The sequence below is a fragment of the Populus trichocarpa genome, chromosome 9 (assembly GCF_000002775.5).
Source record: "Populus trichocarpa isolate Nisqually-1 chromosome 9, P.trichocarpa_v4.1, whole genome shotgun sequence".
In the NCBI taxonomy this organism is placed as follows: Eukaryota; Viridiplantae; Streptophyta; class Magnoliopsida; order Malpighiales; family Salicaceae; genus Populus; species Populus trichocarpa.
The window spans coordinates 5,534,845-5,547,844 of record NC_037293.2 but is presented as its reverse complement, the minus strand read 5'-3'; the positions used below and the strand labels follow the sequence as shown (position 1 = coordinate 5,547,844).

The window sequence follows — 13,000 nt, the reverse complement described above, 5'->3', positions numbered from 1 at the left end:
TTTTTTCCCTCTCTTTTCAAGTCTGGTTAATCTTTGGATTCCCGGAGAATTTTTCCATCAAACTCGAGCTTTATTTTAAAAATAGAATTTGCCCTAGTGCTACCTCTTCAAACCCTTGTTCTCTTCATATTCGAAGAAGTAGTTCGATCATGTAATCAGAGGATTAAACGTGTTCAAAAGTGTACGTACTTTACAACTTATACTTGAGTGAAAAATTAGAATTGTTTCCTTAGTTCATTAAGGTGGTTTACTATTTTCATGAATATCCTCAAAAGAGTAAACCTCTGAACAGTCTGCAACCTTTAGTGCTAAATGAAAACCTCCGGATAAATCTGTAATCTCCACCACCTGAGTCCTGAATTGTAATACCTGGAAAGTAAACGTCAGATTAGTGTAAGTCACTTGAACCTGGACTTGTGAATTCAGACACTGACATATTATGAAATGCTGGATTGACACTGGAACATTTTACCTTTTTAAGTGTATAGTAGCAAAACCGAGGAAGAAAAATGCAGTATGCTTGGATAGCTCTCCGAGAATTCTCACACGTATATTCCCAATCCAAGCTCTTTTGGGTCTGTTTCCACCATCCAAGGTGGCCTGTTGAATAAAGAAACATTAACGCAAGGCTAAGGGGAAAAAAAAGAGAAACAATTGAAGGGAATTGCGTTTTTGGATTAGTATAATTACTTGTTCATTATAAAATTAATCGTTCCTTCTGTTGCACGATTCAGAAGAAGTTCTCTTGCCTCAATTGCAATTCCTTCAGGCTATATAGAGAATTTGAAAATGAGTTTTTAACATTTGAATATAGAACTTGTATTGATAAAATCATTTAGCTCTTGTACATACCTCTTCGGGAAACCAGACCCCTGGTTGCGTGCTACCTTCAAGAACTGCAAGAGCAAAAGCAGCTGTTGCATTTCCCACAGAACTGAAAGCCAGGATTTTCATGAGCTTAGCATTTTGTTATTAACATATTTTTTCAGAAGCATTTAAATGCTGGTTTTAATTGAATGGGCTAAAATTATCTTGAAACCCGGGACTTACACGGAGAGTTTCCGGTGACTAAATAAACCAAGTGTATTGCGCCCATCTGTGCACTCCAAATCAACCTGTCCAATGAGTAGAAAAATTAACAATGAAGTGGAACATATTGTTGAATAATTTGCTTAACATTCAGTGCATTCCACCATCCTCTTTTCCTAATACAACTAAGTAAATATAATCAGCTATGAATTGCTTTCTTTATCATCATCAGAATCATCATCTCACCCTCATTGAAACACGCTCTCCAGCAATCCCATCAACTGCTCGGACTAGAGGGTCAAACAACTGAACCAACTGTTGGACTTTGGTCCTGTCCTTCAGAAATTCCTGCAAAGAATTAATCAAGGTTTATAACTACAATGTTAAGATTTAAGAGCATAGCACATCGTATCTCGGCATGCCCCTATTTCTTTAGTTGTTATCAAATGATCCTTCACTTGCAAAAAACACAACAAATTATATGGCAAGCTGCCAATTTTTGGTTTAAAAAAAAGGAAAAACAGAGTTTATCATTAACTCTTTGTATAGATTAATATCTATTGATAACATTTTCAGAAGCAATACAATGAACTTGTTATGAAATCATCAAACTACACTTTTAACTATTAGTGGTATTGGTAATTTCGATTATGGAAATTAGGTGAGAGCATACTGGAGACAGAAGATTTGTCATGGCTGACATTCCCCAATTCCAAAAGAATGGTGCAGTTCCAAATCGAGCACTGACTGTTGGTATTCCTAGGACATCATGAGCACTTCGAACTTCAGGTAAATTCCTGGACATAAGGATATATATTGAGTTGAAAGTTTTTGAAAGCAAAGGATCTTTACAATATTTACAAAAAAACCAAGACAGAAACCAAATGGCTCTTTTCAACAGAAGACAGTTACCATATAGTGTACAGTTTTTCAAAGTTGTAATATACTACTACATGCATCTGATAAAAATAAAGAAGAAAAAAACTAAATGCATGTGGTATGTGCGACATGTTATTTTGGATCCAGTAAACATGAATTAACTTCCAATAATATAACCCTAGAAGGACTTGGTATTTTTAGGAAAACAGAAAACTGCTTTATTCATGGATGAGCTTCATTGAAGAACATTCTTGTCATAAGTTTTGGTTTAAAAACTATAAAATGCTAAAGAACGAGCAAAGCACAAACCATAGAAAAGAAAAAAAGAACGAGCACTAACTACAATGTAGCTGTGGTCAATTTACCCCAAGGGAACCCCGGGGGATAGAAGGGTTACACTACTACAAACTAAGAAGAACCTGACAAACAGAAGTATGTGAACATGGAATTGAAGAAAGAAGAAAAAGACGAGGAACAAAAGGATGCAAACCATTCTAGGAAGGAGAGGAAGAAGCTCCAGATGAGAAGAGAGGAAATTCTCGTAGGCTGATGTACAGAAGAAGACTGTTCATAGTTGATTCAGGGAGGAAATGAAATGTTGATTATGAAGTGTTTTGCAGTTCATCCACCGATGGTCTTGAGCCATTGAAAGACACAAATAGTGACTAAACTTTCTAAGTGTGGCATTGGCAAGGCTATAATTTCTCCAAGTTTGATTAATTGCAATAGTTAAGGGTGTGGAAAACAAAAGTTTTCACCAAAGCCAGAAAGATACACGGAAATTTGTAAATACTTAAAATAAGGATGTGAGAATTGGTGCATGAATACTGATATAACTATGATCAAAATTGGTCCATCCCAATCTATGATGCTCATTCAAAACTCGATTGTAGACCTGTTAAATAGATGAATTGGCATCTAGAAACTGGCACGTTGATTTTTTTCTGATTTGAGAGAAATTTCTTTCAGGCACTTACAACAGGTAAACATCTCGCTTTCCGATCCCCTTTCCAAAGTCGATGTTAAGCATTCCACTATATGGCTTTAGTTTGATCTTTTCTCCTGATTCAATAAACATTACCATTGTTTAAGTGTTGATTAGAGGAGTACTACAGTAGAAACTGAAGAGGATTGTGCTAGTTTGTAAAATGCTGTTGAGACTAACCCTTATTATATGCAACAACCTCCTCACCAAGAAGTAAGAAACTAGTAGCTAGTATGGTTGGACCAGCACCACCACTGCCTGCTGTATAGTAGTAGAACCTGAGAAGAAGAGAATTCGAGTGTAAACAGCATAAACTTTAAAACAAACCATTGAATAGCTGCTTTATTGCACCGTGCAATGGATCATCATTTACCAAGCAGCAAAGATGCGCCACTTCCATGTTAATTCAATTGATTAGTTTCTACTGGAATGAAAGGAGTTTCATAATGATATGCCTTAACTAAAAAATAAGCATTAAAGATACCACCAAGGACCAAATTTCTTTCAACCAAAATCAGAAAGGAAAATGAAGATTTTGGCCTGAGGTTGATGGCATGGCTAAAAAGAAGAAGTGCTTTCAGAATGAAACGCGCATTTTCCACTTCAAGGAAAAATTTATGAGGTACCAGAAATTATGGATGGAGATGAGCACCACTCTTCATCAGAACTTATATTAGAGAACTGAGGTGGTACTGCAGATACTGGTAAACTAAAGTGGCGGAAAGCCAAGAATCTCTAGATGGATAGTTAACATTCATGGGATGATACATTATGCTAAAATTGTAAGAGAACCCATAGTGGCATTTGGTGATGAATAAGGAGTTATTGACTAGTCAAAACTTTCTTTGGTTTAAGTTCTAAGATGAGAAAACAATTACCTCAGCCTCTCGGGCTTTCCCTTGCTTTCAGTTTTCGCAGCACGTACTAGCTCTGCTGCCATGACTGTCATGATGGTGGTAGAAATTAGCATGTAGGGTTGAATAAAAGTACAGTAGCTGAATGTGAGGTGGTTTTCCACATGATGTAATGTATGATCTATCCACCACTTCTATATCAATGTAACTTATAAGATGCTACTCTATGCTAGTGTAATTATGTTTTTCTTCAGGCATTTGCTAGCTTTAAGGCCCAAATGGTGGGTTTGCATGAGACTGGCAGTGGCATGACCTTAAGGCAGCTGATACAAGCATGAGTCATAAGAATGTTCAGAAACTCAAACTGCAAAGCTTCGTTGAGTTATAGCTTTTCTTCTATTTTTCATAAAAAAGTCATCTCAAAGCAGAGACAATGTACTTGGGGCTGCCGGAATTAATCTTTTTGAATTTGACTCTATCCAGAGGCACATGGTTTATATGATAAGATATGCTCCTTAAATTCACAAAATGATAAGTGATGAGTGTGTTTTGACTGCAAATACAGAAATGCATTTTATACAGGGGACAAAGTATGCAAATAAAAATGATGACCTAGCAAGAATGCTGGTAATCATACCATTGCTCACTCCTGGATAGATTCCACCAGTTGTTATGGCAGGAATATTTGCAGCTAAGGCTTTATCCTTGAAGGACTTTGCACGCAATGCATAGCTTGTATCATCACAAACATCAACATATGCTGTCTGTTAGGAAAAGGCAAAAAGACAGCTCCTAAGATAATATCTTTGTAACAATTATAAACAGGCCTAATAAGCATTCACTTGTACAAAGAAATCTAACCTGAATGTTGATATTCAGAAACATAATGTTTACCTTTCCTCACCTTGGTCTCTATGGCAGCTTCAAGTACAGTGCATTTCGCTGCCTGTTGAAAAGGCCCTGCAGCATGAACGACAAGATCTACATCTGCAGAGGGATTAATACAGCTTGAGACTTGGAAGCTCTGAGAAGCCAGAACAAAGCTGTTCAGTTCATTACATTTTCATTTGAGAAGGACTACAGCCGAGATTTTCATTTGGTAGGTATTAATTATTACAGCTGAAGTGTGCTTGTTTCCTAAAGCTTGGCCAAGTCATGGCATTTTTTAGGAACTTATAGATATTGAATCTAAATCTTGTCTGGACTAAACCTGGTTGGGCTCCATGAAAAATGCAGAACCCCATGATTTATGAGACAAATTCTACATAAGGGAGGAAGCAAATGGAAGTCAACCCCCATGCTTAGAACTCCAATGAGATACAGGAACTTGTCTTCTCAACATATATGGAGGGCTAAAATAACATAAATCAAGCACAATCATGAACAGCAAGATCTCTTTAAAACTCAAAAAGCACAGTGAAAAGAAAAATAGTTGCAAAATTTAACCTTCTGAATATTTTTTTTCTTCTCCCCAATTAAGTCCGAATGGAGCCGTAAAATGACCCAGGATATGTATGTTCAAAACATGAGCAAATACTAGAAAACACAGAAGTAAAAAATAATGGCTTTGCAATTCTGATAATTAAAAGATTACTGTACCTTTCAGAGCTGCTCCCAATGAGTCTACATTCTCAATGTTGACTTCAGTGAACTCGGAGTTCCTCCCCAATTGACCCACCATCGCAGCACCTTTTTCCCTACCATCAATTTCCTCACTTCTTATTTTTCTTTTTTAGTCACTTTCTTGGAAACCAAACAGAAAACAAACAAGGGCTTTTGTTAAATTTACCTGTTTCGACCACCAATCACAATTCTAAGGTCAGGGCAGAACTTGGAGAGAGCAGTGGCAGTGGACCCACCGACCCGACCCGTTCCACCCAGTACAAGAACGCTTGAGTTGCGAGTCTTCTCAGGAAGTTGAACAACGTTGCTGTTAGAATTATCATGTTTACACTCTTTAACGCAAGCCTTTACACTCGTGCTGCTCTTCAACTGAAACAGAGCTTGTCTGGCTATCATTACAAATGCCATTACATTTGATGTTCTGCTCTCTCCTAAAAATGGAAAGACTAAACGTCAGGCCATCTCCCTCTTATCCCATTATCAGTTTATCGTTAGCAATGATGTGGCATCTTATGGTGAGTGATGACATGGTGATATGGTATCCACATGGTCTCTTTAACTTTAAGTGCATCAACATTTTTATAATGTTCATTTCAGTCCTTTTTGGTGCCGATTTCTCACAATTTACACACAATATCTGCCTCCTTGGATGAGGGCAGTGAAATATTTCAAGAACAAAGGCAGGAAAAGAGTTCATCCAATGGACTCGCTCACCCTTAATTTTGCATTAGAAGCGTCAATTAGATAATTTTCCCTCGTATAGCTCTTGGCTCGTCAATAATATACTTCTTTTCTTGCCCTGAATTTTGCATGTCAATTGGCGCATGATCCTCTTTGTCACCGTTCCTCGAGGGGCTTGTTCAGGTCAAAATCTTTTTCAGGTGAGAAAGGATAGGAGGACCAGGCTGTGCAGGCTCAGTATTGAGATCTATATTCTGGTCCTCTTTGAGCCAGCCCTCGTGTCATGTTCGCTTTCTCTATGGCCTCTTGAGTCGGGTTCGACAATGTACGTGCCGATTGAGTTCATCCTCGTCGGTCTTCTCCGGGGACCATCCTCCTCCTGGAGAAGGAAAAGCTCCCTCTATGGGCTGTAATTTGTTGAGCCTGGTAATTGGCCCATCAAAGGCGGAAGAAGGCACTCTTATTTATCTTGGAAGCAGATCCTGCTTGCTAGGTACAGGTGATTTTATAAATATATCATAAAAATATAATTTATTTATTTAAAATTTAAAAAATATATATTTCTGTGATGATTAAAATAAATATCTGTAAGAACTATAACCATCTAAATTATCAGGCAAAAAAAAATTTTGTCCTATAAAAATGCATTTTCATCATTTATGATTTTTATTTTGTTTTGAGAGAACAATGATTTTTTCATCAATTTTTTTTCTTAAAAAAAAAAACAAATTCTCCATATAAGCATTAGTCAGATACTTATAATTAAATTTTTAGCTTCTCAAATGCAAGTATAAAACAACTTATTTAAATTTGTAGAAGAACCAAAAAAAAAAAACTAAACAATTTAATAGATAAAATTTTTATAGCTAATATAGTCGGTTTAATCATGTTTTTATTGTTTAGTTTCATAAGTATATATTTAACCAATGAAGTATTAGTTTCATAAGGTATATATTTAACCAATGAAGTATTGAGAGAACAATGAGAACACAAGTTCGATCTCAAAAAAACATACTTATTGGGAGGGGCAGCCACGAACCTCAAACGAGACTAGTCTCATTCTTTAAAAGGATGTGAGGTACCCAGGTAAAAACAAAACAAAAATATAATATATATTTAATAAGCATCGATTCAATATTATTTTTAAAAATATATATAAAAACAAAATGAATGTACATAACAAACTGGAATAGCAGTTAAACTTTAACTTAAGTTTAAAGTTGATAACAACCTTCTAAATTGTTAATCTAACTTGCAAAAATCTAGATGTATAAACTAAACAAAAGACTAATACTTAGTTAAAGCCTTAAGATTATTGTTCAACGGTAGAGATTATAATTGTTCAGTCTGGATTACATGCAATTTTATATAACAAGATAAATAATGAACATGAACTTGCACTAAAGATTAAAATAAAATTATAGGATGCATGCTTGGCATATAATTAAATATTTAAAGTAGCATTTAAATATACAAAAGATCTTAACATGCATATCAACACATAAAAACAATTATTATACTCAAATTAAAATACAAATATAAAATATTTACTTATTAAAACATTTAAAATTAGATTAAGATAAAAATTTATCATCATCAATAATTAATTATTTATCCTTAGAGTTTTAGTACTCATCTTTTGATGCAGATAGAATGATTGCAATTAATTTTTCAGAATTCCAACAGCATTAAATTATTATTTTTTTTGCATTTCTAGACAATGTTCATGAACTTAAAAAAAAATCACTTGGAATCTCTTTACAGTAATAAAACCTAAGCTCTATGGTAAAGGGGGGAAAAAAACAGTGCTTGAAACTAAGGAATGTAATCTAGAAATTGAGGTGAAAAAGGATCTCAAAATATTTATAAAACACCCTTCCTCCAATCTCTTGCAATGAGTTTTGAAAGAAAAACTAATATAAAAATATTTTTGATAATTACCATAATTATTTTTGTCATTTATTAGCTTTAATTACCCACCTTGAAACAAAACCATTATAGTTTTCTGCTTTAAAATCTTTTTTTTCTATATAAATATAAACTATTCAAGTTTTTTAAAAAAATTGTTTGGATTCATTATTCATAAAAGAGGCAAATAAAATAGGCTAGCAAAAAATTAATTCTTTATTTTGTATGTAGCCTTTTTTCTTTAAAAACATCGGTGATTCATAGATTTATTTTTAAATTTTTAATTTCCTCACATATAAACTACAAGAAAACTTGTAATCTTTCAACATGAAATTAAATTTTATTGGGTTTACAAATATGTTAACCAAGAGTTTTTTATATCAATTTATCATTCATTTCCAATTTATTTTAATTAGAGAATAATTTCCAACAATATTTTAATTATAAAAACGAGGGACTCCTAATTTTAACTGATTTTAAATATGTTTATTAACCATTTCTATAATATTTTTTTTAACAAATAAAACAAAGCAACAATGCTAGTATTTACGATACTGAATAGTAATTAATCTTAAAAACAGTCGGTGATAGCTTTCCATGAGTTATGGTGCTGCTACTAATTTAGTTGTTTGTGTTATTTATGAAATATAAAAAGTTTGTATAATATTATGGAAATGATTTAAAAAAAAATATTTTTTACTTGGTATATTAAAAAATTAAAAAATTAAAAAAAAATAAAAAAAAATAAATTCAAAATTTTTAAAAATATACAGCTAGCCACATTCTTAAACATGTTTTTATTAACTATTACAGATATCTAGATTAATATCGTAGATTCACATTAATTGGTTTTTCGAAGTGTTTTATATGGTTTTGATGTATCAATAAAAAAATAAAAAAATAATTTTAATTAAAAAATATTTTTTTTTAAATACCCTACACCAAAATACACACTTAATCTAACTTAATCTAGATAAGTTTAAAGTAAGCTTCATTACTCCATCTTAATTTAAAATTGCTTAAAATCTAACCAGAACAAGACAGTTGCGATATAATATTTTTAAATATATTTGAATATAAACTATATATATATATATATATATATATATATATATACACACACACTCGTTTTATATAAAAATTAAAATTAAAATTAATTTAGGAGGTAATTAATAAAAGGCAAGAGGAGAGAGTACAATTTGATCACGTGGAGGCTCACGGGAAAGTTATGGTCTAATTGAAACATAAATGAGCAAATGCTTAAAGAGAGGCAAAACGTTTGGTGATATGTTCACGTGACCACCTGAATTCCAATCCGATCTGGCACGCGGCAAAACGAGTGAAAAAATGCACGGAGTACGAGAGGGCAAAATAGGAAACCAGTATTAGGGAGAGGCGGGGTTAACGTGGTCCCTCAATCATAGATGGTAAGCTGTCAAGATGGGGATACAAACACGTGTCGCATCCACAACTCGGGTGGTCCCATTTAGCTGGACAGCTTATTCTGACACGTACTGTTATTTTAGCAACGTGCGTAGACAGCGACTCCTAGATGGGACTGGGATCGTACGCACAGCTGCCTTTGATAAGCCGCTTTATAACCAACCATAGCTCGGCTTCTCCCTGCGGCTTTGGCTCTCCTCTGCCACCTAGCCAGGAAGATATTTTATTAATTTCTCGGCTAAGAGGTTAAATGAGAACGTTTTTGAAACGGTGTTTTATATTTTTTTATTTAAAATTTTTATTTTAATGTTTTTATATAAAAATAATTTAAAAAAAAATAAAAATATATTATTTTAATTTATTTTCAACAAAAAATATTTTCAAAAGTAACAACTAACATACTATAAAAATCTAATTCAATTTAAGTTTTATATATGTAAAATAAGATGGAAGTTAATTTAGTTAAACTAAAAAAATTTGATGGTTAAAATTGTAATTCAATCAAAATCAAATTAAGTAAGACTTTATTGATATATATTTTGTTATTTCTAAAATGATATTATTTTATTTTAAAAAAAATCTCGAAACAAAATTATTTTATATTAATTTAGATTAACCCAGTTCATTTATGATCCAAATCTTGAATCATGTTATAAATAGAGTTAGGTAAAGGCCTGTTTGGAAAAGTGATTGTCGTTGTTTTTTCAAAATGTTTTTCACTTGAAAATGCATCAAAATAATTTTTTTATATTTTAAAAATTATTTTTGATATCAGCACATAAAAATAATTTGAAAACATTAAAAAAATATTAATTTAAAGTAAAGAAAAAAATTAAAAAATTAAAAATTTTTAAAATCGGTTTTGAAACGCAAAAACAAACAATAATAATATACTACTGTACAAGTTCATGGAGGATAAAAAAAAAAAAAAGTTGTAGAAAGGGTACATGCGTGCTGATATTGATAATGAAATAAAAGTTTAAAGATTTTTATATGGAAATGGTCCATGCATGTTATCTCGTGATAGTTAAGCAGATCTATTAGAAATGGTCCCTCACATATAGCATCGAAAGAGGAGAAATATTGTAGATGCTTTTTTGACGAGCTCAAAGGGCAAAAGCGATAAGAAATGGAAAATGGTACCAAATATATATATATATATATATATATATATATATATATATATATATATATATATATATATATATGTTGTAATTTGCTGGGTTTTTATTATTATTGACTAGCAGGTTAATTCATGTATTTGGATGTAATTTAATTTAAATAATAATATTCTCGTTAAATACGAAGAGATATAATCTCAAATCCCTTGAAACAATTAATCCAAGTTATATCTCAAAACTTAAACAGGGAACGAACGAAGAAAAGAACTATGAACAACATATATATGTATAGCTTACATTTATTAATTGATTATCTTTTATTTTTTATTTTTTTATTAACGTGGTGTCCGAGTCAGCTTACGAGTATCTTGACTAATCTCACGGACCCTGAAGTTAATGACCATGTAAGCCTCCAGTGACCCTGAGGTTTGTGAGACTCGAACTGATGATTTTTAGGGAATAAACACAAAACCTAACCAGTTTAGCTATAACCTCAAAGTTATTAATTGATTGTCTTTTATTTTATTTATTTATTTGGGAGGTTGATGAAATTTAATTTCAGCATAACAAGAGAGCTGGTTCGTGGTGTAAAACGCGGACAAGGGATTTGAATTCTCTTGTCCCTTGAAACGACCCAAGTCGAGCTAGTTTGGAGCTAGGTAGCAGAGTAACCTAACGAAGACATCAGTATCGTTGGAATTATGTGAGCACGTCCAGGATGTCAATGAATTTGAACAGCTATAATCATTACAGAACATCGGTCCATTAAATCTTTTGTCCACCCAAACTTTATATAATATAGTATAACATGTTTTTTTCTTCTTCCGTGCAATCAATTATATCATGTAAGACTAATTATGGGATGTCAGATGCTAAAAGGCCATATCGCTTTAATCAGACCTTTTCTTATGAAAGTTGGGATTTTATTAAGATAAGCACGCAGTCATTAAGAGCATGGTTAGACATGGAAATGAAGCGATCATTTACAACCAGATAGTAAGATATTCATCACCACGACTTATTGCTTCCTTGGCTAAATTATCTGCAAAAGCACTTGCTTCTCTAAGCGTATGGATAAAAGCTGCTGCCTTTAAAGCTTTAACTGAGTTGAAAATAATATCGAGAGCATGCTGCGCTCTTGTTCAACCAGCTCGCTGCATTTGAAGAGTCCGTTTCGAAAAAGCCAGTCCATCGTTTGAGCTAAAGATGAATGATCTGCACTGATCTCAACTGCTTTTTTGATTGCTAGTATTTCAGTCTCATTAGAATGATTAGTGCCAGTAAGAATCGAGGAAGAATATATCAACTCATGATCCTTAATAGTACTCCACTTATACCTGATACCGTCTGTGTTCCACTTCAAAGCAGACACTGACTTAACACAGTCAGGGCTCCTCAATAAAGCATCCCCAGTGTAGCAGAAGAGAGCTCGTCCAAGAACCTCAGTACCCAATGAGCAACCCTGTTGACTGTTGTAAATCAGAGACCACAAACCACACTGGTCCAGCCTTCCATCATTGTAGATTACCTCATTTCTAGTAAGCCAAACTGGCCAAAGCACACCATACGCACACAGGCATATACCAGTCCTTCTCTTGCATAGATCCACGAGCAAGAAAAAAAACCCTCTGTATAATTAAACCATCAACAGTTTCAGGGACGACCCACTCACTAGCTACCCCACCAGTTCAAAACTTTTGTCCAAACGCACCAAAACTGCATGAAATGAGGTAGGAAATGGCTTTGACCAGGAAAAAAGTGTTCGGTGTGTGGTGACCATGTTTAAGGGCAAAGCTTGTGATTAGGTACCGACCATTAGAGAGCAATCTCTTTGCGGGGTAATTAATTATATGAAAATTGTGAAGTTTTGTTTTCTTGCATGTATTATTTGAGGAGTAGTACTGTTGATCAATGAGACACAAAAGCTGACGGATGCAATGACAATTTATGTTAACTCGAAGTTAACCAGCATATTGGAGAGATCATATATATCTACTTTAACTAATTTGTTGATGTCTTGTTGGGGCAAGTTTGTAAATTCTAGTATCGATGCCTTGTAAGAACCCTAAAGCTACTCCTAGCTATTCAGATGTGAAAGTTGCTCTCACACACCCATTGCTTTGATCACTTGAAAGTTAAAAGATTAATTTCTCCACAGTGCCACACCATTAGCTAGGTTCTTCATCCAAATTAAAAGGGTGCACGCGTTAAATAGATATCATGTATGTGAACCAAGAAAAGAAAACCTAGCTAGGTTAATAAACTTTCCCTAGATGCGAGCTTCCCCTGGAAGCGAACTTCTTGTTCACCAAACAATTGCAAGCCGCCCTGTGTAGTGGAAATGCGTGAAGTCTCGTTGATGATTCGTTCTTGAAAGAAGAGAGAGGAGGAGCAAAAGCTAGAGAAAAACGATTATTGATAGGTAGCAGTGGTCAGAATCGAATTGAAGTCACGAGTGGAATAGAATAATATTCAAC

The 13,000-nt window shown here is 33.6% G+C and overlaps 1 protein-coding gene across 4 annotated transcripts; it reads right to left on the bottom strand.

The window, feature by feature from the left end:
- Positions 1 to 100: 100 nt before the first annotated feature.
- Positions 101 to 6,468, bottom strand: LOC7467386 (uncharacterized). 4 transcript variants are annotated; one of them, XM_002314052.4, is made up of 14 exons: positions 5,537 to 6,468; positions 5,347 to 5,444; positions 4,652 to 4,734; positions 4,385 to 4,511; positions 3,772 to 3,835; positions 3,074 to 3,171; positions 2,886 to 2,970; positions 1,703 to 1,826; positions 1,276 to 1,377; positions 1,051 to 1,115; positions 853 to 934; positions 691 to 770; positions 473 to 600; positions 101 to 369 (listed from the first exon to the last, which is right to left on the bottom strand). In XM_002314052.4, exons 1-13 carry the CDS (start codon positions 5,776 to 5,778, stop codon positions 543 to 545), a joined length of 1,308 nt encoding a protein of 435 aa, XP_002314088.2. In that variant the 5' UTR covers positions 5,779 to 6,468; the 3' UTR covers positions 101 to 369; positions 473 to 542. The 4 variants fall into 4 exon arrangements, with proteins under 4 accessions (XP_002314088.2, XP_024464062.2, XP_024464063.2 ...); XM_024608294.2 differs by having other exon boundaries at positions 5,347 to 5,462; positions 5,537 to 5,874; XM_024608295.2 differs by having other exon boundaries at positions 101 to 371; positions 476 to 600; positions 5,347 to 5,462; positions 5,537 to 5,874.
- Between the last annotated feature and the right edge of the window lie 6,532 nt (positions 6,469 to 13,000).

What these genes read in the sequence shown, in the direction of transcription:
- LOC7467386 (XM_024608294.2), bottom strand. Translation starts at nt 5,778, where the DNA reads ATGGCATTTGTAATGATAGCCAGACAAGCTCTGTTTCAGTTGAAGAGC. An exon ending in GTGATTGGTGGTCGAAACAG is followed by an intron (nt 5,463 to 5,536) that starts GTAAATTTAACA and finishes AAAAATAAGAAG; the next exon opens with TGAGGAAATTGATGGTAGGG. An exon ending in TGACAAATCTTCTGTCTCCA is followed by an intron (nt 1,378 to 1,702) that starts GTATGCTCTCAC and finishes AATTCTTTGCAG; the next exon opens with GAATTTCTGAAGGACAGGAC.